Source organism: Microchirus variegatus (genome assembly GCF_963457635.1).
Source record: "Microchirus variegatus genome assembly, chromosome: 2".
Lineage (NCBI taxonomy): Eukaryota > Metazoa > Chordata > Actinopteri > Pleuronectiformes > Soleidae > Microchirus > Microchirus variegatus.
This window is the reverse complement of record NC_139803.1, coordinates 18625674-18652988: the sequence shown is the minus strand read 5'-3', so window position 1 is coordinate 18652988 and position 27315 is coordinate 18625674. Positions and strand designations below refer to the sequence as shown.

General features: G+C 39.8%; 1 protein-coding gene across 7 annotated transcripts in view; it reads right to left on the bottom strand.

The window, feature by feature from the left end:
* msi2b (musashi RNA-binding protein 2b) overlaps positions 1 to 27315 on the bottom strand; it is a 350443-nt gene that overhangs the window by 7938 nt on the left and 315190 nt on the right. For 4 of the 7 annotated variants that reach the window (XM_083885953.1, XM_083885952.1, XM_083885951.1 and 1 more), the window contains exons 11-12: positions 26641 to 26760; positions 5152 to 5331 (exon numbers count right to left, since the gene is read on the bottom strand). In XM_083885953.1, the coding sequence (XP_083742079.1) occupies positions 5152 to 5331; positions 26641 to 26760 (300 nt within the window). The remainder of the gene's footprint in view (positions 1 to 5151; positions 5332 to 26640; positions 26761 to 27315) is intronic. The other 3 variants (XM_083885956.1, XM_083885955.1, XM_083885957.1) reach the window with 2 other exon arrangements.

Sequence of the window (27315 nt, the reverse complement as noted above, 5' to 3'; positions counted from 1 at the left end):
GTGTTATGCACAGGAGTGACATTCACTTTGTATAATCATGCACGATACAACACAAGCACATTGCTGGAAATACTTCCACAATGCTAGGAAACTAGTAAGGTTGCAGCAAAAATGTCATGCAAAATATGAGGGAGTACAACATTAGCCATTTGATAAGAGGAGCAATGTGGTTATTGTTAACAGATTTAAGATTTCACTAGTGCAATTTAAATGCATTTCTGTTTTCCTATATGCCCTGAAATACCAGCTGGAATACCATCCTTGATACTTTCAGCTTCTTAATCTGCTCAAGAAACAAAAAGCAAACGAGTTGTATGAGACAAGAGAGAGGGAGGCAAAAGGGGGAAATATAAAAACTTGACCCGAGTTCATCTGAAGACCCAAACTCAGGGGATAAAAAAGAAATACTGTACATGACTTACCACCTTTGCCCTGTGAGTAAGAAACACACTGACTAATAAAATGCCTTTTGAAAATCCTGATGCCTACTAAAGGCCAACGATGTTGGCAACACAAGGAAAAAAATGTCAGGGAGAAAGAAAAATGTAATGATCTCTTAACAGCAATCTCCTCTGCTGTCAGTTTCACATAACCCTCCATTTCACCCTTATTCACAGACAGACTGTGGGAGAGAAAAGAAAAAAAAACCCTGTATGGCTGCATTAAAAAGAAAAATGTTCCATCCACAGAAAATGCTCCATCTTGTGTATATATGAGCTCATGATCGCTGAGATGCCTGAGAGGAAACGCTTGTTGGATCCAGTAGAACTGCAGACACACGAGCAGTAACCAAAGTGTATCACTGTCACCATGTTTAACATATCACTGCTCACTTCATCTGTGTTATATTAGACAGTTAGACGGACATTGCTGTACTGTTGTGTACAGCAATGTAAACAGTAAACTGAAGCTATCTCACTAAACTAACATCTGCTGGAGGTGTGAGGAATGTAAACAGTGACTGCTCTTAAATGGCCTGTGCAAATTTAAAGCACAACTAAGAATATTTGCAGTTGAAATGGAAATCCTCACATCCCATGAATGCGGATATTTATTAGAGTGACTAACCTCAGTTTTCTGTAATGCCTTTTTTAAAATGTATTATTTAATTTACATTTTTGTGGCAGCATCAGTTCTCCATTTATCCCACATAAATATGGGTCAGATTGTTGTAAAAGGTGAATTTATTCAATTGATAGTTGAAGTTAGGGTTGGGCAATACATCAATATTCTATCTATATTGTGAAGATATGGTCTTAGATTTTGGCTATCATCATTATTATTCGTGTAATTGATGAATTATATATCATATTTATTGGCAATGTTATTGTTTCAATCACATGTAAATATTATTCATTTAACACTAGAAACCCAAAGAAATAAACCAGGTATGATCTGAAATGAAAGGTAATAATAAGTGTATTTTAAGCTCAGGTAATACATAAACAGTAGATTTTATTATTAAAAGCTTATTATTATTTTATTTTAGAGGCTATTTACAGTGTATTGTCACTCTCCACTCTCCAGTCCACAGAAACAACTTGTGTGAAAGGTTTTCCTTTATCGGGATATACTGTACATTAAAAATATCCAGATATTATTATAAGCTATATCGCACAGCTATTTATTATTAAATATTTATTTGATTTACCCATATATATATATATATATATATATACATATACACATATATATTGATATCGGATGATATAAAAAAGTATATTGTGATTTTTTTTTTTGCCACATTGTCCAGCCATAGTTCAAGATTCTTGAAATAAGTGGGATGAGGGACTGACACAGAGTCAGTGGCGACTGTGTTGTAGTAAACCTGAGAATCCACTGAGAACCAGCTTAAGACAAAGATGCATGGAAGAACTGATTTCGGGCCATTTAGCAAAACGACCAATGCATTAATGCTTTATTTAGTATATGATATCTTACGAATGTCTTTGCAGCTTTATCTAACCATCTAACCACTTTTCATCCTGGAAACTGAATTTTGTGTCACTTCATAACTTGCTGAGTCTCCTCCTTTAAAAAGACAAGTAGGTTAACATCATGCCACAAAGGAGTTCTTGTTCCACCACTGCCTCGACCAGCAATTTCAAATATGTCATTTTGTGACTTCAGAGTTTGAAATCTTTCACTCAGTTTTGCTGACACAGACTTATCAAATGTTGCAGCGGTGTACCAGCAGCTCTTGTGACCTGAGAGCTATAAAAGCTGATTTTCTCCATGGACTTTGCTGCAGAAGAGTGAGTGGTTACCACATTCAGTTAGAAAAGTCTGTCTAACAGCAACATATTCTTAAGATACGCTAGCCCTGGGCAGGCATGGATTTTATTATTTTTATTATTTATTCTTATGTATTATGCTGACAGACATGTTGTCACGGAGACCAAGCATCACTGTCTCAAGCTGATTCCTTGCACACTGGCCATGCACAGTACAGTAGGCACCAACTATATGTGTCAGTAACTATTTCGACATTTTAACAAAACTTGAACTATCCCTTTAACGTGTCAGCCTTAGGTAATAAAAATGCTGTGTTTTGTTTATGTCTCTACACAGAACATTATGTGCTTCATTGGCTCCCTTTGTCTTCTTAGTCATCTATTGTTTAAAAAGAGATGCAGTGCGCACAGGTAAGTATTGATGGATTTGCCATTTGACATCAGACTGCAAATGGACACTACTCTCCATAAAGATGGAAGGAAACCTGTGCAACACAATTTTGAGCTTGTGTGTTGAGCACATTGTTCACCTAAACAGTAATTTAGTGATTGATGAAAGAAGGCTAACTTATCACCTCCAGTTCATCTTCACCTTCACAAGAATGCTACTGTGCACAAAAATCGACTTTTTTTTTCAATCTAGTTAAACTAAAACACTCAAAAATGTGATATTACTGGCTCTGAATTTCATATCATTTGGGTCAAGGTTGGCTGCAAATATACAAAATGAAAAAAACAATGTGAGCGGAAAAGCTGCTGATTCGCTCAGGATTTGAAAATATCCTCTCAGGCAAGACAAACAACCAAAATTCAAAACAAAAAAGAGCAGCATCGACAGAGTGATCATCATAACAATCGTTTTACAGAATGTCACAATCACAGGCAGTGTGCTGCTGATAAAAACAAACAAACTAAGAAAAAAAACAGACACAGGGATGATTTGACTTGTGTCACAGGATCCTCTCCTCTCCTGTGTCAGCTATAATGCATTAGAAATAGCCACGCTGCAACCAAAATCAACATATAATAGCACTGGCATTTGTTCGCGGTGATTTAATTTGTAGCTGTGCATGAAATAAAAACCTTCACACTTCTTAACAGATCTAGGAAGCAAAGAGAAGCATGCACTACTTAATGTTTGTCGTGCTACCGCGCTTACACAACTGTTACGCCAAATAAGAGAGAGAGCAGCAGCTGTATTTGTGAACATGGAGTTGTATTTAAACAGCCTGCCTTTGTGTTCATTTGCTGTTTGCTGCACTAAAGTTGTGCACAGAAAGTATGTGGGAAATTCCAACATTTCTCATTTATGTTTTTCTCTGGTTATTGCAAAGTGCAGATGTATAAGACTGAAGGCTGTGGCAGGATTCAGCAGCAGCAGCACACAAGGCTTCATCCATACAACTACCTTTTTATTTAAAAAGTTGTGTTTTCAGATTAAGATTTTCTGTGTCCAGGCAAACATTTTAGTTCCATTTCAGAAGTAATCTGAATCCATAATAATGTGCCTAAAAGTAAATAACTGTTACCCTGGGCATTTGCATGTCGGTGGAAACAGGAATGTGATTATTTACTTTGCAGTTTGCTTCCTTTCAGGGTTTAATTTTTGTTCACAGCTGATAGGAAGCAATCAGGAAGTAAATGCAGGTACGGCCTCATTCACGCAGGTAGCGTGTTTGAGCCACGGCTGCATTCCATTATGTTTTTCATTTTAGTGGCGCCATTGTTAACAGAGGAGAGACACTGCACTCGGGAGGCGCGTGAATTTCAGCCTCTCGTCTATTTTTCACAATTGATGCGCACGGTTCAGCACACAGACAGAGATCAGTTGGTAATAATATTGATATTCTACCAGCATGATGTCATACAACTGATACCTCTCAAGGTAATATCTTACCCTACTTTAACTACCACTAAGAAGCTAAAATAATGGTTTGGATGAAATCCTAACTGCTCCTGTTTGTGTGTGCATTACTGTTACTATTAAAGATCTGTTACATAGAAAAGTACATTCACTATCACAGATGTGTGCGTGTGTGCTGACGAAAACACAGTTTTTCCGGAGCTAGTAGTGTTTTGGGTATTCAGTACATACCTTTGGTGTTTTAAAATGAAAACTGAGCTGTATGATAAATGCTGAGTCCTATACAGTGGTTGTTATGTCATGTCATTACAAATATGATCATGTTATATTCAGGATACAGAAAAAGAAAATACATTAGTATGTCAAAAATGGTTGCTTATTGTGGAGACTAGTATCTGCTCTCTATCAAATGTGCTGTGTGATTATTTTTTTGTACCAGATAAAAGTTGACTTTAAATGTCACTGTATAATTTATTTGCCATTCCGAAAGCTTCGATTACATAAGCTAGATCAGAAATAGATTATGCAAAACTGTTGTCTGCTAAGTGTTCAACATGTGGGCAGCAGTTGTACTCATTTCACACAGAACCTACATGAGCATCATGTCATTTGTTTACACCAAGAGCTTACGAGAGATACTCTCACTCTCACACATACTCACTTCTTTGCTGTTTCTAATCCACATGACCCTGAGTTCTGTCACTGAGGCCTCTAAACACTCAAGCATCATAATTATTTTTTGTGTGGTTACATACACATGAAATATGTGTACATTCTGTACTGTATGTATTGCTCTACAGTTTATGCAAGCAGGGGCTGCATCCTCACAAAGAAACAACAGAAATGTACACAAATCAAGAAAAAGGTAGGAAAACATGCAATTCTATTTTGTCAGCAAGGCAGTTTTATCAGTTTTTTGGGGGATGGGGATTTTTTTTTCTGAACAAAAACAAGAGAAAAGGATTAAAAAGAAAATATTCTGTATGGAATAATGTCATGAATCAAACTGAAAAATCCAAAAAACGTGGATGAGATAGATGCGCTTATACAAACCTGGGTTCTTAAACTGATCCGGGCTGTGTAGGTGCTGGAGGGGGGAGTTGCAGGCGGAGGTGGCATGCTCACTGTGCAGCATCTGAGCCGCTTGGGGCCCCAGGGAGCCATAGTCAGCAAAGGAGCAGGGCCCCCCCCTCTGGTCACTGGGCGCAGAGTAAAACCCATAATCGGGGAGGCCTGGGAGATACAGTGTAGAGTGGGGAGGGGGAGGGGGAGGGGGTACTCCATCATTGTGGAAATCAACTTTTTTCTTTCATTGTCACATATTCAGTGTCCAGATTGTTGAGCATTAATTTTGGTGCTGAGTTCACATTAAACACCATGATTTAGGTTACATCCTTTTGTCGAGTGTGTTTTAATTGGCTGGCTGCTCACCCTGCCCTCCCTCCCTCCCCAGCAGCTCCTTCTATGTGACCCCCCCACTTTGCTCTATGATATACACTGTCCCTGCAGTAATGGACACATACAGTTGATTATCTCTCCTTGAAAGCCCATGTTTAAAACTTACTCAATGTACACTTATTACAGGACTTGACTCATGTGGAGCAATGACAAGACACAACATAATACACAAAAACATAAAATATACAGTGAAGCCACAGCTTTGATACTTTGACCCCATTCAGACCTGGTATTGACAACCGCCTCGAGTGATCCGAATGATCACACTAAGTACAAGTTGGAACTTGAATGGTCCAGACTGCCTCCTTGGATCCAATCATAAGTGACAGTAAACGTTACCTCTCCATTCAACTCATCCTTTTTACACACCAGTAGTTAACCAGTAGTGCTCAGGGCCGCCCCGTACAGGGATTTGAACGTGTGGCCGGTTACAAGCCAAATTTCCTCCCACTTGGCCATGTGCTGATCATGCATGACTGTAAATTGTCAGCAGTATGCATTAGAGACAGCCTCCTCAGCTGTTGTCGTCTGCTGTGCAGCACTTTTTATATTTTTTTAGCACACATACATTAATTTATTTTGACACAATATTAACAATGATTATCACATGATTTCTTTTTTTCTTTTCTCATTAAACACAGCAGTTTCTCATTTCATGTTACAGCAGCTTGAGCAGGGCTTTGATTTACTTGTGTCTGATGTCTTGTTTTCTCACTCACATGTAGACTCACACAGGCGCACACACACACATATTGTGTTCTCATGAACAGCTGTGACATTAGTGTGTATTTGAATAAAGGGCAGAGACGCTAGACCCAATCATACGTAGTCATAGGAGGATGCATTCTAATGTCAGGTGTGACCAGTCCTACTTAGCGCTGTCCATATCCCATGAGATCAATGAGGATAAATGTTAATACCATTTCTGAACCTTTTCCCTCCCCCCAAAATAATGCATAATTAAAACACAGATCAATACATTTCTCATTTCAAACCTGGAAACTCTTTGTCAAAGTACCTTAAGGAAGCTTTTGTCATTTAAATACAAAGAAACACAAAGCGCAACAATCAATAATTAATTTAAAGCCCTTTTTCCTGTCAAAAAGCTAACAGATAATAAGGTTTTCATGTGAAGGAGATACAGACACATTCATGTTTATTGATGAGTGGCATTCTGAAATCTGAGCACGTCCCAGACTGGCCTCTTCCAACAATTCTCTCTTTGACACAGATGGTGGATTATCAACAGTTTAGAAAATGTCACTTGACGATAAGTTGCGCTGACATTTATTGCTTGTCCTCTTAATCTGAGACAAGCTGTTCGTATAAAGAGTGCAATTAAAGGCAACGACTACTTCTCACACCTCTTTGATAACAGAGTTAATCTACGCAGGAGGTACTGAGATTGGTGACTCTGACTTCTTCATGCTGGGTTCCCCATGCTGTGTGTGTGTGTGTTTTTATTAGGGTCCTGGAGCGAATAGCCATTCAAAGCCACTTCACCTCTACCCATTCAGACTGAGACAGTCCACTTCTGCCAAATGGAATCTAAGCACCAGCCATGTTTCTCCTCGCCAATGCTTTTTAGCACTCTGATCTCACCACTTGTGGGCTGTCTGCCCACTCATCAAATTATAGGCTCCAAATATGGCAGGCTTCCCACGTACATCACATAATGCCTGACACATTGAACAAAGCTCAAGAAGCAATCATTCCATTTACTTCACTTAGACAAATGTCACTGAAAATTGATTGGCCTTGCTAATGAGGGAAACTGGATCAATGGAGTAATTATAATGGCGGGAAAAACATTTGACAATAGCACACACCAAGTTACTGGGAATTTATGAGGAAGTCGTTCTAAATTTATCACAAATGCAGATGCAGGTTAAAGTGGAGCTAAACCGACATTAATTCTTGTTCACTGTGTCTCATTGGTGAACTGTAATTAAACATCTTTCAAGTATTCACATCATCATTATTATTATTATTATTATAATCATTGTTAGTCATAGTAGTTGTAGTGTAAACCAAAATATTGCAGCTTTAGATTTTGCTCAGCTTCAAAACTGGGCACAGTGACAATATTTCCATTTGAGATCAGGTTGTAATTGTCAACAACTGAACCCATTAAGTTTTTTTTAAAATATATCTTCTACACTGTGTTAACAAGTTTTAAATGGCCTCTCTGCTTGGCTGGAATTTGCAACTTTCAACTTTGCTCATATTTTACAACTCAATTGACAGCATTGTAGAGCTCAGACTGACTGGAAACATGGGGGGAAAGAGGGAAGAAATAAAAATGGACCTGCTGATGACTACAAGATGGAGATGAACTGTCCATTCAGCATGACATAAGCATATATACAGTAAATGCAAGATATGGGATATATGTATAAACTTGGTTTGTCTTTTGCTAAGTAGGGCAGGTCATTTCAAAGTGTTGTATAATGCCAGACAACCAAACGTTGATAACAAGTTAGATAAATGTTACAGATTATTGGAAATAATTTATAAACATGAGTGTTAATATACATTTTAAGACATAACATACTTTTACAAGAGTCATTGAATACTGATCTATCGCATAACATAGTGATATATCTTTATATCATGCCCTATAAACAGTTATGGCAGTGCAGATGGCATGAAATGTAATTTTAAGTATGTGGCAGTAATCTGATGGAAGAAACAAGATATTTCCCAACATTTGATAAAAAAAGAGCCCTTTATAGGGGCAAAAAAGTCCCAGCTTAAAAAAAAGTGATTTCCTACCCATCTACAGACTACAGTTTTAGCCACAACATGTAAAATACCATCCCATTAATATTAAAACAAGCTCACTGCATTCTGTGTCAGAGCTTTTGACAGCAGCAATATAGGGAATCGGACCGTGGAAGTGCTCAAACTGTAAGACAGCAGCCCAAATATCTGACAGCTAATCTCACACAGACCTGATTCAAAAATGAGTCAGTAGCAATCTGGGGATAAAACTGAATCCATACTGTGTCTGCTTGGCATTTTAATTTAGCTTTCAAATCTACACCCACTAAAGTCCATCTTGACGGACTGAATATATCTGATCCTTATAATGTGCTCGGTGTGTATGTGTTTTTTTTTTTTTTTTTAACGGATTTGTAAACAAGTGAAGAGGACATTATTCCAGACCTGCAGGATCCTGACATAAACAACTTCCTGATTTCCTTCATCTCACTAGAGAGTCACTGAACATTTACAAGAGCCTGAAGGGAAACAAATGGGCACAATCTGGCTCTGTGACAAACTCTGGAGTCTACCTGCTAATGATAGTGTCGTTGTCACTGGAAGGGTAAGTGTCATGTTAGCATAACGTTAGCATTAGCAACTGTGCAGACGAGCTCTTCTTCTGCTCACTGTGAGCATGTTTCATAGCAGTCACCTCCACTGTCTCTCTGGATCTGTGGGGGAGCTTTCCTGTTAGCCTGTCTCTGACTGTTTTGGCACAACATCTATCCACCATCTTCACTTTTATGATGAGGTTCTACCTGGAACCATTTGTTTTTCAAGGGTTCTTGGTAACACTAATGGTTCCAGTAAAAAACATTTTGATCCAGAGAACCCTTTAACCCTTTCCTGAATAAAGGGTTTTAAAAGGGTTCTTGGTAACACTAAGGCTAACTACGCCAAGCCTGTGGGCGGCAGTGTAGGAAGAAGGAGAAAGCCATATAAGCCAATCAGAATCCTCATCGACAACAACGACAACAATGACTGACCTCTCACCCTCGATGTACGGACGTAACTATACAACTATACAATTCTCACGCCACTCCTCTGGGACAATAACCTCATTCTCAAAGTTCTCCCACCAGACAGCAGTCCGCCCAGGTCGGACCCACAACCGCCGATGCTGACGGTGACGTGGTCTGGCTCACCTCCGAGCTCTAACACGTCTCTGCTCCTCTACGTAATATAGGAGCTGTATTTGCAAATGCAAACGTAAAAATTATCACAACCAAATGTAAAAAGGTCGCATTTTTGGAGCGTAGATTGCCTAAAACTTTTTTTCTCCGTTTTTCTCCGTTTACATAAAAAAACGGAGTTTTCCTAAATCTCCACTAAAAACTCCACACACCAGATTTTTTTTTGCGAAATCGCCGTTTGTGTGTAAACGAAAGGCACAAACGCAGGGGAAAGTCTCCGTTTTTAAAAATACCTGTGCTAGTGTAAACGTAGCCTAACCCTGGATTTCCACTGGACGCGGAACGGCTGCGGAACGGCAGCGGCGCGGTCGCCGTTGCAAATCGCTTCCATTCTAATCAATGACAGCATTCCCACCGGCCGCGCTGCGGAGCGTCTCAGCAGCGGCCCAGAAGCGGCTCGCCGCGCCGCATCGCTATCGATAGGAATAAGTTCTATTTTTTCCGTTGCCGCTGCTGAACCTCGTAAATTTCAACGAAGCAGATCGCACCAGACAGGAAAAGCGACACAGAATCAAAGTAAAACATTTCCGCCCCCCTTTCAAAATAAAACACAATACGCAGGTAATATCGCCTGTCACAACTTCACATCAACATTACGTCGTCACCGGTGCTGTCAGGTAATCAGTCAATTAATCAGAGCGTCTCTGAGAGTCATAATGTACTACGAGAGACTGATTGTTGAAGTGGAGAAACATAAAATCATTTATGACACCAGATCAACAGTTCTTCCACGTGGGAGAATGAAACGAAGCTGTGTTGTTGTTGTTTACTTTATACACACAGTCTATCGCTGGATCTCGCGAACTCGCGTCCGTTCGAGATTATCGCGCGATCTTCCGTGAATACCGCCGTCTTCCAAGGCTCCGCGCCGCTGCCGTAACGCGCCCGGTGGGGATTGCCGCTGGGGAGAGGACGAAGCAGAACCGCGCCGCTGCCGTTCCGCGTCCAGTGGAAATCCAGGGTTAGGGTTCCAGGTGGAACCTTTACAAAAGGTTGTACCTGGAACCAAAAAGGGTTCTCCGATGAGGGCTAGCCGAAGAACCTTACATGGTTCTACTTAGTACTTTTATTTCTAAGAGTGTAGTGTAGCCCTGGATTTCGGAACAGCCGCAGAACGGCAGCGGAACGGCGCGATCGCCGTTGCAAATCGCTTCTATTCTAATCAATGAGAGCATTTCCACCAGACGCGTCTCAGCAGCGTCCCAGAAGCGGCTCGCCGCGCCGCAGCGCTATCGATAGGTAGCAGTTCTATTTTTTCCGTTGCCGCTGCTGAACCTCGTAAATTCCAACAGAGCAGTTTGGACCAGACAGGAAAACCGACACAGAATCAAAGTAAAACATTTCCGCCCCCCTTTCAAAATATAACACAATACGCAGGTCATACAGCCTGTCACAACTTCACATCTACATTACGTCGTGACCGGTGCTGCCAGGTCAACAGTCAATTAATCAGAGCGTCTCTGAGAGTCATAATGTACGACGAGAGACTGATTGTTGAAGTGGAGAAACATAAAATAATTTATGACACCAGATCAACAGTTCTTCCACGTCGGAGAATGAAAAGAAGCTGTGTTGTTGTTGTTTACTTTATACACACAGTCTATCGCTGGATCTCGCGAACTCGCGTCCGTTCGAGATTATCGCGCGATCTTCCGTGAATACCACTGGCTCCCAAGGCTCCGCGCCGCTGCCGTTCCGCATCCAGTGGAAATCTGGGGTAAGTTCCAACAGAGGAGATTGGACATGAAAATCACATCATAAAATATTTGAACTTGCTCATGGAGGCCTTTGTGCTGCGATCTAAAATCACTGATTTTCTTTGTGGACTTTGGTGCAGGGGAGCAGGCAGTTAACAAATTGACATACACATCTTTAGTTTCCCATATATTTTGACAACAGCAATATGGACAATTGGACAGTGGAAGTGCTCAGACTGTCAGCAGAACAACATATGTGACATCCGATCACACACAAAACTGATTCAAAGATTTGACAACAGCAACCTGGGCTAAAAATAAGGCTGAGTCCACACTGTGCCTGCTTGGCTTTGTAGTTTCCCTTTCACATCTACTCCAATGAGCATATAAAATGCTGTGTGATAAAACGTGAATGGCACAATAAGCATTTTTCTTATGTATGATTGGACCAGGTGATGAAATTTGAGAACGTTTCAGTTCTGCACGTTGTCAGATGTTGTGCAGGTGTTACAGGCCAAGGCAGAAAAGCAGCTTTATTTACTGGGAACGCAGCTGGACAAGACTGTGAGTCAGATACTTCTGCACAAACTCTAAATACATATTCTCAAAGCCATATATTTTCATCAGTGGCTATCTGATCTGTTATGCTGGATGAGACCGAGCAGTGGGCCCACAGCTGCATTAGTATCACCGATCATATCACTGCACCTCAGACTGTCCCACTATTAATATTCACACAATCTATCCAGAACAATGGGTCTTTCTTAGACTTCTTTTTTTGAGAGGGCACTAATTGGATGTAATTACTCATCTACAAAACAAATGAGCACGGTGAGGTTGCCTTGGAGACTAGATCAGGGGACCCAGCAGTGCGAATCGTTTGCAGGGCTTCATTTATACTGATAATTATCTCTCCTACCCCCATCCTCTTTCCGTTCTGCCCTCAGTGACCAAAGCAGGTTGTGAGGCGATGGAGAGGGGAGTGTCTTGCAATCATCTGTTACTGACATCATCGGGGTGGCTCTCCTTAAGTGGATAAATGCTCTGCCCTCGTTCCCACTTTGCCAGGTGACTGCCTTTAAGGAGAAATCACAAACCTTGAAAGTACTGCTGCTCTTTTTCTCTCGGGTTGGAAAATAAAACTAATCATGCTGATGATAAAATACAGCATCATGCTCCGTAGCCTCCTGCGACTTTGGGAAGTGAAAAATAATTTTACAGGTTTGCTGGTGATCTGCACCATGCAAGGGATCTTTGTTTATATTCACGTAAACTTAAAGGCACAATCAGTGATCCAATTGCTAGGTGTGGTTGTGGTTGAATAAGGTACTAACAAAGTCAACACTCATAGCGGCATGATGTGTGATCAGACAAAAGACTCACCTAATAAAGTACATGCCTACTTAAGTCAATACAGACTTTATCTCACAGCGTTTTCTGAAGGGAAACTTAAGAATCCATAGAGAAAATCACTGCTTTTCGCTCCATGGGACACAGGAGCTGCTGGTCCACTGTTGTTTTGCTTGGTAAATTTGTGTCAATCCAAGTGAGGGATTTCAAAAACTGACTTAACAAAATAAAATATTTGAACTTGAAGAAAGCAGCAGTAGAAAGCAATAGATTTCTCTATGGATGTTGGAGTGTGGAGAGTGGAGTTCAAGTGACACAAACCTTTCTTTCCAGTTAGAAAAAGACTATGTATTGGTGAGATATTGATTGGAACATACAATATCATAGACTTAGTTGCTATTTGTATTGTATTTTTCCTGCTGGCAGCCATGTCTCAAGCTGGTTCCCAATGCATAGGACACAATCAGTGCTGACAATGTATCAGTACTGATTATATTCACATTTCATTAAACATATGCAAAACTGCTGGAATTTATTGCCTTCAAATCAACAAATGGGCCTCTTGATACAAAAGCCTGTGACATTTGTAATAATATCTGCCAATAGATGGCTTCTAAGTGGTCTTATTTTGAATTATGCTAAAAAACAAAGTGTTGATGAACTATGAATACACTATGAACTATGAATACAAGTCAACAAACAAACAGGGATTCCTGGGAATTGGGGAATACAAAAAACTATTACCAAAAGTCATTTCTGCAAATGTGATTTTTTTCATGCACTCATTCATCTATTCCCTTGTGGCACCAGTCGGATTCCTTGGTGGCCATCACACCACATCGCTCCATAGAAGATGTCAATAAATCTAACATGCTGCTCCTCAAATTATCTTTGAGTGTTAGAGCTACAATAATTAGCTTTTCCATTTTCACCAATGCCATTTAAAAAATAGCGTGAAAGAAACTAACAGCTCTTTTGCTGTCTAGCCCTGCTTTCACTTTCCATTTCAAATAATCTTTTCTGAATGAATGGCTGAGTAATTAACAGCACTAGACACCCTTTTCAGAGAGTACAGACATTTCATAAATAATACATATTTAATGTCTTGTCATTTTGTGTTCAGAGAAGCTTGGCTAATGAATTTTAACAGATGATTTCTTCTCACATTTACTCACCCAAACTCAGATGCCTTAAAAAAAATAAAAAATCTTTTTATGCCTGCTTCTCTCCATTTCATTTCTTGCTGTTCTTTCTAGCCATGGACAAACAGACAACATGGACAAAAGGGCTACTGGTTTATATTTACCTTCAACCTCAGAAATAATTGTGGATATTTTAAAAGGAAAAGGAAACACTGAGTCATGGGGTAAAACAATGTGCAACAGTATAGTTTATCAGCTCACACTAATTTGCTGCGGGGAAATCCACACAGGCTACATTCAATGAATTTAAAGCAGATTTGTGTGGGATCTGCTCTAGTTGGGACTGTGAAAGGGCACTCAGTTATCAACGGTCGCTGCAGATTATCCTGTTGTGAGAAAACTCAGAAGTGACAGCCGTGGCCTTTTGGCTGAGCACTTTTTTTTCCCCCACACGTCTGGTCAAGCTAATGTGGTCTCACAAAGACTGAAATGCATCAGTATTGAGGAGGAGGTTGCTTCAACAAGCAGATCTTCTACACAGCCACATCACAAAAAGTGTAAACACAAAAACACCTGAAAAACTGTTTATTTTGGAGGAGCCAGGGGATGTCCCTGAGCCGAGTTTACCCTAAGGCCCAACAAAATGCACAAGAAGAAGATTTTTTTTACTGCCTACAATGAAAGTACGGGAGGGAATGATCTCTCTGACATGACAAGATGATGGTATGTTCCACTCATCGGATACATCCTCCTGTAAAGTGCAAATTCCTGGCTGGTACACTACAAACCAATGTCCCTCGAAATATTTCGCCTGGCAGTCGCCCACATTTGCATCAAGTCAAGAAGCCAGTATCCAGAGTTGGCCCGGCCGTCATGCATTACACCACCTCCACAAAATGCTTCAAACCTAGACCCTTCTTCATAAATTAGGAGCAGTGAATTTTTCGTACATGCTTTATTGATTATGACATGATCGACTCAGTCGTAACCTGCTTCACCTGCTGTGGAGAAGCCATGTGCCATCGCTGATGCTGCCAGATGTGCTGCTGCACATGAGAGCATGTCCCGGAGTAAGATGTTTACATGTCTGAACATTCTGGGTTATACTGGCATAACACAGCTATTTTATTAGGGTAATTCATTGCCAGATTAAGGGCTTATTCACGGAATGCTTACAGGGATAAGCTATTTACATGAGTCGCAGGTGAGCGTTATCGATCTACTGTGTGCAAACAGAATGTGAATGTGCAAAACATTCGAGTACATCCGCTCGCTTCAGGATTGGACACAATGAGAGAGCAGCTCCAGGTCACCTGACTACTAAAAGATGAAGCACATACGCACACACCCATGTTGCCGGTGTCTCTCTGCCTTAGAAACCTACATATTTAGACATTACGTAATTAACTAAATACAACCAACAGTGTGCACAACCAGGCACACACTGTTTGAGTAATTGTTTCAATTTCATAATTATTTTGAATGATTTATGTGAAACAGAAGTTGCCTTCTTTTGGTTGTTGTGGGTGCAGCGCCCTAGTGCCCACCTTTTGACTGGTCCAACCTCTGTCCAAAGGGTGTGTCAAGATGGAAATGTCTGAAGTGCAATATCTTTGTGTTTGAATGTAAACCAGGAATGCTTTGCATCATACCACAAGAAATAAAGTGACTCTAATGGCCTGTAAACAGCATTACTTGTAAATAACCTTTAATATGCCACAAATGTGTTGTTCCTATAGTTATTTGTTTCATAAGTAATCTCTTAGAATTAGCGTATTTATTTTTTTACAGTCATTTCCGGTGTTTAGGTTGGTGCTTTTATTTTGATAGCGCGTAATCGGAATTGGAAAAAGGACGAAGCTGAGAAGAGTCAAGCGTTCGCACGGCATAAACAGGTCTAATTAAAAAAAAACAAAAAAACATTAAAGCGGAACTAGACCGGAAGTTCCTATTATCGCTGTTTTTTTTGGTGTGTATCTGCGTCATTACCTTGTTTATGAAGCCTGACGGTTCGAAACAAACAGTTCAGCCATTGCTGAGAAAGTTGTGTTTTATTGTAATCTCGGGGCTCAACGAGATCACTGAAAATCCCGTTAATGTTACGTAAACAGCGGTTCTCCTGAACAACCGATCGTCCTGCTCCGGGCGGTAGTCCGGGCACATCCGGTTGCGTACATTGAACCGCAGAAGAAGAATAACGTCCGTTGTGGAGGTGTTTCACGAGCAACAGTGTCTTCTGACTCTGGGTCTGACTCCGGTTTAAAGTCATAAAGAGACTGCGGCGGGGAGTCGACGAAGCTATTTTTAAACACTGTTAAAACAATGTTTTGATAATGAGTAGCAATGCATCCACCGCTCCAGAGAGGGAGCTGCGCTTCTGAGAGCTGACGTGATAGATTACGTCACTTCCAGATACCTGGCCAATCACAACACAGGTGGGAAGGCTCTACGCTGGCTGGCCAATCACAACACACTCTGTCTTCTCGGGCGAGATTTATGGCTAAAAATAGCTCGACTGACAAGCGCTTCGAAAAGGACAGATTTCAATCGGCTCGTTTACATCAACTAGGAGGATTTTGACCATAAAAACAACTTAATATATGTAAGTAGACCTCCATAACTCACATATATGTGCAACAGGACCACTCTATGTGACCTTTAAGAAAAGGATATTAATAAGTTTGTTTAGCACATGGCTGATAAGGGGCACAAGGTTTGTCATCATTTCGTTTTAATGTGGTGCTTAATGCTTGATAATAATGTGATGTCATTATATAGTTTTGCATTGTTTTATACTAGTGTATTTTAAGCTAGCTGTTTAACGCTGTTTTGGTGCGATGCAGGGCATGTCTGTCTGTCTGTCTGAACGAGACAGTTATTTCAGTTTGTTTGCTAAGTATAATTAAAAGCAGCATTAATTTTGTTTACATTAATAATATTTCCTGATGTTAAAGTTGTAAAATGACAGTTAAAATACTAAATTGTAAGTTAAATACCTTTGTTTATTGCACTCTATTCTGAGGTTGTCATTAAGCTAAAATAAACAGGTTAAAAAAGGATTTCATGATAGTAAAGGAGGATTATTTTTTTTGGTTAAAGGTTTTAACAAACTCTTTTGATTTTACTGAACGTTACAAAGTTGGTAATACTTTACCTTTGTTTCATTCCATAGCTCTTACGGTGTGTAGAGTGTCATCTATTCAGCTCAAAAATAAACACTTGTGAACCAAAGATTTCGACCATCATTCAGCCGGGACGCTTCATTACTACAGGTGAGGTACTGAGAGTAAAGGATCAGACATAAGTTTGCAATAATATATCACTATAAATATGAAACTTATGCCAACCAAAACAGGACCTACTGCTCTGCACCATGACACCAGTTCAAGCGTAATTGGATTTAAATGTTAGAAATGCAATACTATACAATCAGAAGTAGATCACAGGAGGATCTATTGTGTTTTTGGTCTGTTTTTCGAATCTCAACTTGAAATGCTTCGTTGTATACCAACAGCAATGAAGTGGATCGAACTCCCCAGAGCATTTGTGTTGCTTATTTCTGTACTGTTACCATGAAGTGTCATCTTAACCATTTGATAGGGCTCATAATTTAAAAAAACAGGGAAACCTGTCAAAAAATAAGAACTATTTTTATATTCCCAAAGGTATAAGAAATGAAACATTTGCTATACCTTTCTTCTTGGTGGGACAGTTAAAGTGTTAAAGTGCGAGTTGAAATATTCCAATTCACCAGTTTGACATGATGGCATTGCATCCGACCATCGGGCTTCAATTGTATACAATTGAAGTGACTGTATAAAACAGTATCATTTGCATTTAGGTAGATATGCAGGAAACCATGCATGTAAATACAAATAAAGGAGATTTTATGCCCACACAATACATGTATAATACAAACAGAAGCAGAAACAACACCTTTTATATTGCATAACTGAATTTATAAGGCTGACAACAAAATACTTAGTGGAGTAAGTTTTCTTTGGAGAGCATGCTCTGTATGCAGCCCCTGGTGGGCAGAGTGCTGACGTCCCTGAAGGCCTGTGCCTGTAACCTTAGAGCATCTGCTACCCACAGCTGTGAAAGCCAACGCTTCGCGGTGGAGGCTTTGCCCTCCCCAATGTGTCACATCTTTCCCTAGGCCTTAGACAAAAACCCAAGCAGGATGGGCTTGACATGTCTGCTCATGTTATTTTGCACCAAATACATGTTCAGCGCTTCTGGCCTCAGAGCTGAGCTCGGCAGATTAGCATCTGGGACAAATGGACCTGAGCTTGTAAAAGAGCCAGAAAGATGAATCTCACTGAACACAGCCAAACCCTGCTCTCCCTTTCGGGCACTGCGGAGGATCACAGGGAACTGATGAAGATCTTAATTTGGAAATGTCTATCATGTAATGTGAGCGCCTATCTTTTCATTGATAAAGACAAAATGAGATGGAGAAGTGAGATGAGCGAAAAATAGAACAAAATAACGAAGAGCAACTAAGTGAGAAGAGGAATGGTTTAAAAAATATGAGGGTGGCTTGAGTCCCAATAAAACTGGACCTGGTTACAGGACACAGCTGAAAATTTATACTCCAATTTCAGCACAACACTGACCACAGCCAACACTATTTCAGTTCTGAACACCTGAGTCACACTGTACAGAGTCAGGACTCAGGAAAACACTCTTCTGCACCTGTCAACCTCCCTGGACTGTCAGAAACATCACTCAAGTGTGCCTCTGTCCTCTGACAATGCCACAGCAGAGGACATTTTAGTATTTTATAGTCATTTCAGTGATTCTACATAAAATAAAGAAAGGTCAATGTTAATGTCGGCATTCTTTACACAATCTGTACATAATTATTCTTGTAATATTTCATTTGCTGGACATTCATTACAGAATTGGAATATCAGTTCACAAATAAACTGCCAGTGAGTGTCAGTTAATGTGGCAACTGTGAACAATTTGTGCAGGTTTATCCTTCACATCCACAGCAGAAGCTGAGCACAGTATACTGTCCAAAATGCAGCCCAGGTGCTGGTGCATGCATTAGTCATCGCCAAATTAGCAATTTCCTCCTTGCTGGCCTAACTATGCAGATGTTCAGCCCTTCGAAGTGATATTATGTGACTGACCCCTCTCTTTTTTCATTTCCCAGTGGCACTCACTGTTGCAGTTCAAACCAGGTTCAAACCTGCCATCCTGACCCACAAAGAAACTGGTCAAATGTCTCTGAAGCCAGTCTCTGAAATGTAAGTCATATGATACCTCACTGTCTTTCAGTGCAGACCCATCACTGTCACTAGCTTTTACTCACACAAATTCTGCCTATCCTGTCTGAATGGTGATCACTGATAACATGTTTTCTAACAAGCATAACTAAACCCCTAGACCACTTTTTTCAGACCAGTGTATATGTATCTAGTAATGTTCATCTCATTGAGTACCACACACAGCTGCAACTCCAGCTGTGTCTCAATAGTCAAGGCTACATCTTCTTATTGTGCATTTGTCGTCCAGATGTTGTCAAAATGTGTCACAGCACTGCGACATGGGCTGTCACGATTGCTCACGCGAATCGTCGGCACCTCCTCATGCATCCGAAGTTTGCCCATTTTTTAAGGGTGCATTTGTGTATCAGACATGGATGAGGCTATCCCAGAAAGCAGACTTTTTTTTCTTCTTTTTTTTGGTAAACCTTTATTACAACAAACAAGAACATGTTTGGTGGAGTCTGGATAATTGTAAACCATGCACAACTGCAAAAAAGAAGAAGGAAATATTAAATAATAAAATAAAATAAACTTGAAAATAATAACGATACAAAATAAGATGTAATTAGATATAATTTTGAAGCTTTTTTTTTTTTACATTTCATACTGACAGGGACTTACTAAGTGAGTCTGACCAGTGCAGTTTAATTCTGAATAATTAGTGAATTACAGAGACTAATTAAAAAGCTTTACCGCGTTTATTTGACCTGTTTGTTCTACAGTAATGCACCATGTACAAAAGTATCTGCAAACTATCGACTGTATTGGTTTCAATATTGTTTTATTTTTGAACAAATTTGTCGATCAAATCATAAATATGTGAGAAGATATTCCAGGTTAGTAACATTTAAGGGAAAGTCTGTCTCTCTGTCTGAGATACATCGCATGCCAGTGTCAGATCTATTACATACATTTTATATATATTTAAAATATTATAACTGGAGGGTCCATTAAAACAAATAATCACAAAACAGATTCAAATACAACACAAAATAAATTACTAAATAATGTATTAAATCATTTTTACATTTATTTAAAAAATAAAAAGTATTGAAATGCATCTGATTTTTTCAGATGTTTTTGCTGATTAAGGGTGAAACCAACAGTAAGGTTTCAAGGGGCTGGAAAAACTGTGATTCACGACTTTGATCTGTGGAGTGTAACGTTTAACGTACAGCTTGCAGGATTATATTAGGAGAAGAAGAAGGGGATCCTGTGAGTTATGTGGGCTACACTCTTAGAAATAGGGGTTCCAAAATGGTCCTTCTAAAAGGGCTGAGGTTCTACCTGGAACCATTTGCTACTGAAAAACCCTTTTTTTTCAAGGGTTCTTGGTAACACTAATGGTTCTAGTAAGAACCATTTTGATTCAGAGAACCCTTTAAAACCCCTTTCCTGAATAAAGGGTTTTAAAAGGGTTCTTGGTGGAACCTTTATAAAAAAGGTTCTACCTGGAGCCAAAAAGGGTTCTCCTATGAGGAGGAGCCGAAGAACCTTATATGGTTCTACTTAGCACTTTTATTTCTAAGAGTGTATCCGTCTCATTTCTCACACTGTCTGACTTCCGTCTCCACAAGTGTGCAGCCAACAGAGCTGCCGCTGGCCCTGGCGGCTGGCCACTTGCACACTTTCATCCTTGACTATTGAGACAGCTTCTGTGTTAGATTTCACTTCCAACCCTCCACACCCTCTGCACTGCTCCACACTCTCCCTCACTCCTTCGCACTCAGTTTTCAGCCCACTTTTATGGCATTTTCTCAAATCAGGCCATGGGGCAGAGTTAGCCTCAGAAGAGGGGGTTCAATTTACCCTTTGACTATGAGATTCTCTCTTGTAGTGAGATGAATCTCAGAGAATGGTTCCGTACACCTCCCTTTAATAGTGAGTAAGCAGAAAGACGTACCACTACCATGTTGATACCATGTCTCACATGGTAGGTGCTACATCCATGGCCCCGTTCAGACCTCAGACCTGATAAGGACAGTCTTCCCTGAGAGACAGCGTTAAGTCCACTGTTCACACATGGCATTAAAATGTGTCCAGGATGTTCTGAAGTCCCCCCCCCACACACACACACACTGTATGCAAATAAACACAGATGTCATTTCTCTTCATGAAAACAAATTTATATTTTTAATGACTCTGACTGCACAGCTGTGTCTGGTGACAGTGTGTTAGTGTGTCAGCATGTGTGTGCATCTGTGTATTTGCCAAAGTGACAGGTAAAGAGAGAGAGAGAAAAAGAGTCTGGGGCAGACGAGTGACTCAAAGCTTCTACTCACATTGCTGGAAAATGAAATAACATTTGAATAATGTGTTGATTAATGTTAATATAGTGGTGGCATTGGTTAAAAATAAATGAATGTACATCCACTGATTACTATAAAAATATCTTTGGTTTACTGTGAAAGTGCAGCGGGTCAGAGGAATGTCAGCTGAGGAGGTCTGCAATGTATCCTGAGGATGGATTTGCATTAAATAATCTGGCAACATGTGACCCAGAGAGAGTGAGATAGAGACAGAAAGAACAAGAGAGCAAGCGAGAGAGAGAGAGAGAAACCACCTGTGAATGTAGTTTTTGTAACTGGAGATAAAGACATAATCGAGACACACTGGGTGTGTTCGCACATGCACTTAGCACTGTCCACTTGTGACTGGATCATTCAAGATGGATTCTAAATGACCAGGTCTGAACAGGATCTACGTTTAACTTTTCCTGTTAGGACACACAACCGCAGCTGCATCTGTGGTAGGCGACACTTTGCAGCGAGTGCCAAGTCACAGTGAGAAGTCTAAAATACACCATCTGTCACAGTGAGGGGAGTCAGCATGCTGTCAGGTTGTCTGCTGACCAGTGGGAGTGGGGAGAAAGAGCCCACTATCGGAGATGAGAAAAGAAATCCTCATTCTTATGTCATATAAAGGCAACATCTACGCATACATATTTATTTTAAGGAAACCATAATTCAAACTTTCAAGTGTTCATCTTCTAAATAATGTTAAGGTTTTTTTTTAGATTGTGTTTTTTGATGGCTCTCTGCCATCCCTGTTTCCCTCCTACTGGTTCAAAATAGAGTATAAAGTATGTAGTGTTCTATGGGAACTGTAGTTGGACTCAAAGCACAAATAATCCACACTTACATCATACATCAGACTAGTTTTGAAACAACAAAATCCCTTATTTTCTCTGAAATTAGATAATTTATTAACAACAACACAAAAATTAATCCACTAGAATTACTATCCCTGAATTTGATTTAGGGCTGACTGAGTGTAATGCATATGAAATTTGTGAAATGTGAGGATGACCCAGCCTAAATAATATCTGTCCTCTGTTCTGTCTGTGTATAGTCATTGTTTATTCATAGATGGATTTTCAAACAATGTTTGAGCAAAGTTAAACTATCCAATATTATGTTATCAGTATGTTTTGCACTAAGATATACCATAACATGCATTACAGAGAGTTATTAAACAGTTCATGAATGCTCACAACAAAAGGAGACACAGCCGGTTCAGAAAACAAGCTACAGACATTTTGAGACTCTACGCAACTGCTGTTATCGTGATAATATTCAGATTGAGCCACAGACTGGAGACATATTTCTCTGAGAGATATTTTCCCTAAAGCTGCTTCATGGCTGTTTAAGTACTCTAAAACAGGCCCATGATGTCACTGTTTACCACTCTAACCCTCCATCTCTGCTCCCTTCATCCCCTCTTCATAATCATTTACTTGTCTCCATTCCTTTTGCAGCTGTCAGAATTTAAGCTGTTCATAATAGTTGCCATCATGTCTCTTGCTCCCCGGCTGCTGCTAACCACAAATCAGCATTTCTGCTTCTTGGTGACGTTCAACCACAATTGTCGGGGAAAATTGTTTGTTTTGAAAATGCAAAATCAAATTGGCGGATGCAGAAGAAGGAGCATCAGGCTGGCTGGGCCAGTGTTCCCTCTGTCGATTTGAATTAAGTTCAAACAATGGTCGCTGTGTGGGTTAATCGCTGCGTTTGTGTGTGCATATGCAGGTGGTATGAATACACATCTGTAGCTGTCTGTGTGCAGGTGTGTGCTTCTTCAGGTATCACTCAAACACATGGTACTGAACAGCATGTTAAGACCATGTTTCTTCAATCCTGGCCTGCATGTTTAAATGTTCCCTTGCTCCAACACACTTGATTCAAATTGTCAGGCTTCTGAAGAGCTTGTTAATGAGCTGAACATTTGAATTGGGTGTTTTGGAGCAAGAAAACCTCTAAGGGCAGTGGGTCCTCAGGACCAGCATTGAAGAACCCTGCTTTAGATTTAATATCTGTGAGAGACTGACTAGACAACATCTGAGTTACGATAACACATTTCTTCATGTGTCAAATAGTTTGTCTGATTAGGAAAAACACACTTCCCCAAAGCCTGGAGCTGTGTGTTCAGTCAGGGGAGCTATTATTGACACCTATCGAATGATGCACAGTTGTAAGCGGGTAAAAAGCAGGGTGACTAAATGAAGCCCTCAAGTAAATCAATGCTCTGTTCAAGACAGATAGACACTAGTTTTTTAGTTTCTTATTTTGGTACAAATCCTGGGACAGATTTTTACCTGTATGTGACCGTGCTTTATTAGAGTGTTTTATTTTCGTTGATCTCTACAGACGTATTTCATTCTAATATAACGGTTTTGCATTTACTCATAGACTTAAGACAGTGATAGATTAGATACCATCCGGATCTAGGGTATGGAAAAACAGAGAGAAAGGAGGAGAACAGGACTGACTTTGGAGTGAAATGCATCTCTTTTGACCTTCTAGTTTATGTCTATTTGTTTACCAAAGATTGTAAGAACAGGAGTTTACTCTCAAAACCTTCTTACATGAAGGGATAATTGAGGTCTTTTGAAGTGTTGTTGTATGAGTTACTGACACTTGGTTCTGACTATGCCCTGTGCCACCCATGTACAAAGAACAAGCTTGAAACATGGATGCTCACTCTCAGTGGTTATAGGGTTAGGGTCATGCCTGCCAATGGAGACACAAGGAAAAACTGATGTTAGCTGCTCACCTAATCAAATGTGCCAGCTTTCGCTGCCACTAGCCATTAGACAGTCACCTTTCCTCCTGGAAATAGATGTTTGTTTTTGTTTTGTAAACCCTTCACTCCCACACCAAAATCAAAAGAAAAAATGTGAGATTTTCCATCACAAAAAACAGGAGTGGTTGATCCACCGCTGTCGCCAACTCTAACTTCAAATTGAAATCCTTGATTCAGATTTAGCTAAGTGACACAAACTTATCAAATGAGGCAGCAGTAGGCAAGCGTTAAGATGGTTTGCGCAGTCAGCTTGGACTAAATATGCCACACCACACTTTGAACGATCCTGGCAGCATTTCCTGTTCTGCCTGCAGAAATATGGTCTTGCTTACTTTGTAAAGTGACTTTGAAGAAGCTGGAGGCAGAGGTAGTGGATGAAATCGCCACCTGTCTTAGACTGGTCACTTTGACCACATTGACCATGATCCTTGTTTGGCTGTAGCACAAGCTCTCGCTCTACACTCCAATAAGGCAAGTTCAGATTTTATTTATTTATTTTAAATATACATATTTTTACATTTAATTAAACCATATCCATGTTTAAAAATTTATTTTGGTTAAGTTTTTTTATAACTCTCAAGTTAATCTCACAGTTAAAACTGTATTCTCACCACTAATATGGCTCGAGTCTATCCCAGAGACTCCACCATGGCCGTACCACAGTCCATAATTTCAGATATCAACGAATATATATTATGATATCTGCACTATATTTCTTATTGGAAATATTCCAATTTCAAATGTAACTTTTTCACGAGATTTACACAAGATATTCATAATGTAAATTTAAATGTCCAAAAAATAAATAAGTGACGAGTAAAATAGCCATTTTGAATGTAGCCAGTTGTCATTAATGAAGTGAAATGGAATCTTAGCCTTTCAGCAGGATGCGCTTACCAGTTAAAGCTGACATTCATCACTGTTCCTGCCTCCAAAGTCTCAAAAGTACATTTAAAATAAGTGATGAGCCGTTGAAGGTCTGTATTTTTATGCACATGATGGCGCAGAAATGCTTTCCTGATGTGTACATATGGATCCTGTTCTCTGAACACTATATATAACCATATAAAAATAATATAAACGCACAATCATTTCACATGTGGTAAGACTGATGAATATTTGATTTGCTTGGTTATAATTACTGTACGTACTTTGATTGTAATTGAAGTTTAGTTCTACAAGACAATGAACATATCAATTAATTTAAAACCATTGCTTTGATCCTGTGAGCCCTTGGACCATGGACCATTGTTTGATGACCACAGGTGAAAGAAGCCATTGTTTTCAGCCAGGTGTGACTGAAAAACATTATACATATATATTTAGGATTAATTTATGTGGACATGGGATGATACATGGGTCAAAACATTGATGTAGAATTAAATCCTTTGAGAATATTGTAGTCATAGTTAAGCTTTTTTTGTATGTTGTACTACAGTACTGACACTGATAGCTTTTTCTAATTGGAAATAGAAGTTTGTCAACCTGGACTTTTCCACAACAAGGTCCATCATGAAAATCTGCATTTTTACATTTTTAGCTCACAGGGACACTGAAGCAGCTAGCCTACTGTCTCATTTGGTAAGTTTGTGTCATTGAGGTAAATCTAACGTAATTAACTTTCTGATGAAGGCAGCAGTGGATCAATAACTCCTGTAAGCTGTGATGTAAAGTTGATGATTTTCTCTATGAAGTTTGGTGCAGTTGAGTGAGCTGTTTAGAAAGTGACACAAACTTATTTTAATTTGGAAAAGACTGTCTTACAAGTGAGAGAAAGTGGTGAACGGCATCGTTTGTTACAACTGTCGTAAAGTATATGTCGTGGTAAGGTGCATTTGTTGAATTTTACGCAAACTATGATGACATTGTTTTAGTTTTCAATAGAAACGAAAAGTAACCCCCTCGAAAAAAAAGACAAAAGAGCATTAGTGCTTTAGTTTGTGGAGATTGCATCTTCAATGCAGCTTGTAGAACCTATTGCTCATTTTATTCACGTTGTTTGAACCACTTGATTTAGGAATGAGAGTTGACACTATATATATTGATGGGATGGTGGCTGTGACACATGCCGTAAAGTAGAATGTTGTAGTTCTTTTTGTGGCACGGACCCGAAACATGAAGTTCCATAGTGATGAGGACCTGCTAAGGCTTGGACAGAGATGACATTCATCCTGTTGTAAGTTGATATAACATCAACATAATCTTGAATACATTATTTGAAGGTTGAACTGCTACAATGTGATGCTTTAAATAGCTAAAAACCTGTTTTTCCTTGAATCCCCACTAGTGGTATTTCAAGCTGAATCACAGTCAGCACTATGTGTCAGTAACCACACTTAAAAACTGAACTAGCTCTTAAATGTGGCATTAAAAAGACATATAATGATACAATTGGCAATAATTCAGCAATCTTAGGCATGATAGACTGCAGGTGTACACAGTGCTGTCAGACTCAAGTATAAATGTTGCCGAATGAATGTGTGGAGGTTTGGGGATCTAAGTCTATGGGGGAAGAAGCAGAGCAGGAGAAGTTGGAGAGAGCAGCAGCCACACAGAACATGGACAGAGCGTTTACCTGGCCCTGTGCTCTGTGGGTACGCCAAGTAGCCGCCTCTTCCACGGGCCCCCCTACCTGAGCCACGCGCTGCTGCTACTGCCGCCGCTGCCACCGGTCCATATGCTGTCGCTGGAAAGCCTGCAGGCACATATACACACACATACACACACATACATCACTTCCTGCACTTGGATGAGTACGCCCCAGAGCTACAGAAGAATGTTGAGAGCCGTGCTGAGCTATGGGATAAAACTATAGCTGTCAGAGACAGGGAGGGCTCATGTCAGGGCAACATCTATTACAGAACCCACTGTGATATTCAAAACCCTGCAGACCCACTGATCCATACAGAACAGCAGAGAGAGCCAGGAGCAACTCCATGGATACCGGGAAGGAAAAGTACTGATGTGTAAAAAAAATATCTGTGAACTGAAATGAACGTTTAAAGCAATCTTAACCAACCCTGTGTTTGAATACAGGTGAAATAAAATACTCAAGTAATTGTTAACTCGGCAAACAAACAGATACAGTAACATATGTTCATGTAAATGTCAGTGTGACCTTGCTTTTTCACTTTGATTTTGAATATCATTTCCAAGTAAAGTGTGTGCTGAACATTCACTGTGTTAATACATTTAAAACTCGATTCAAAGACACACACACAAACTAATTTAAGAATACAAATGTTGTACA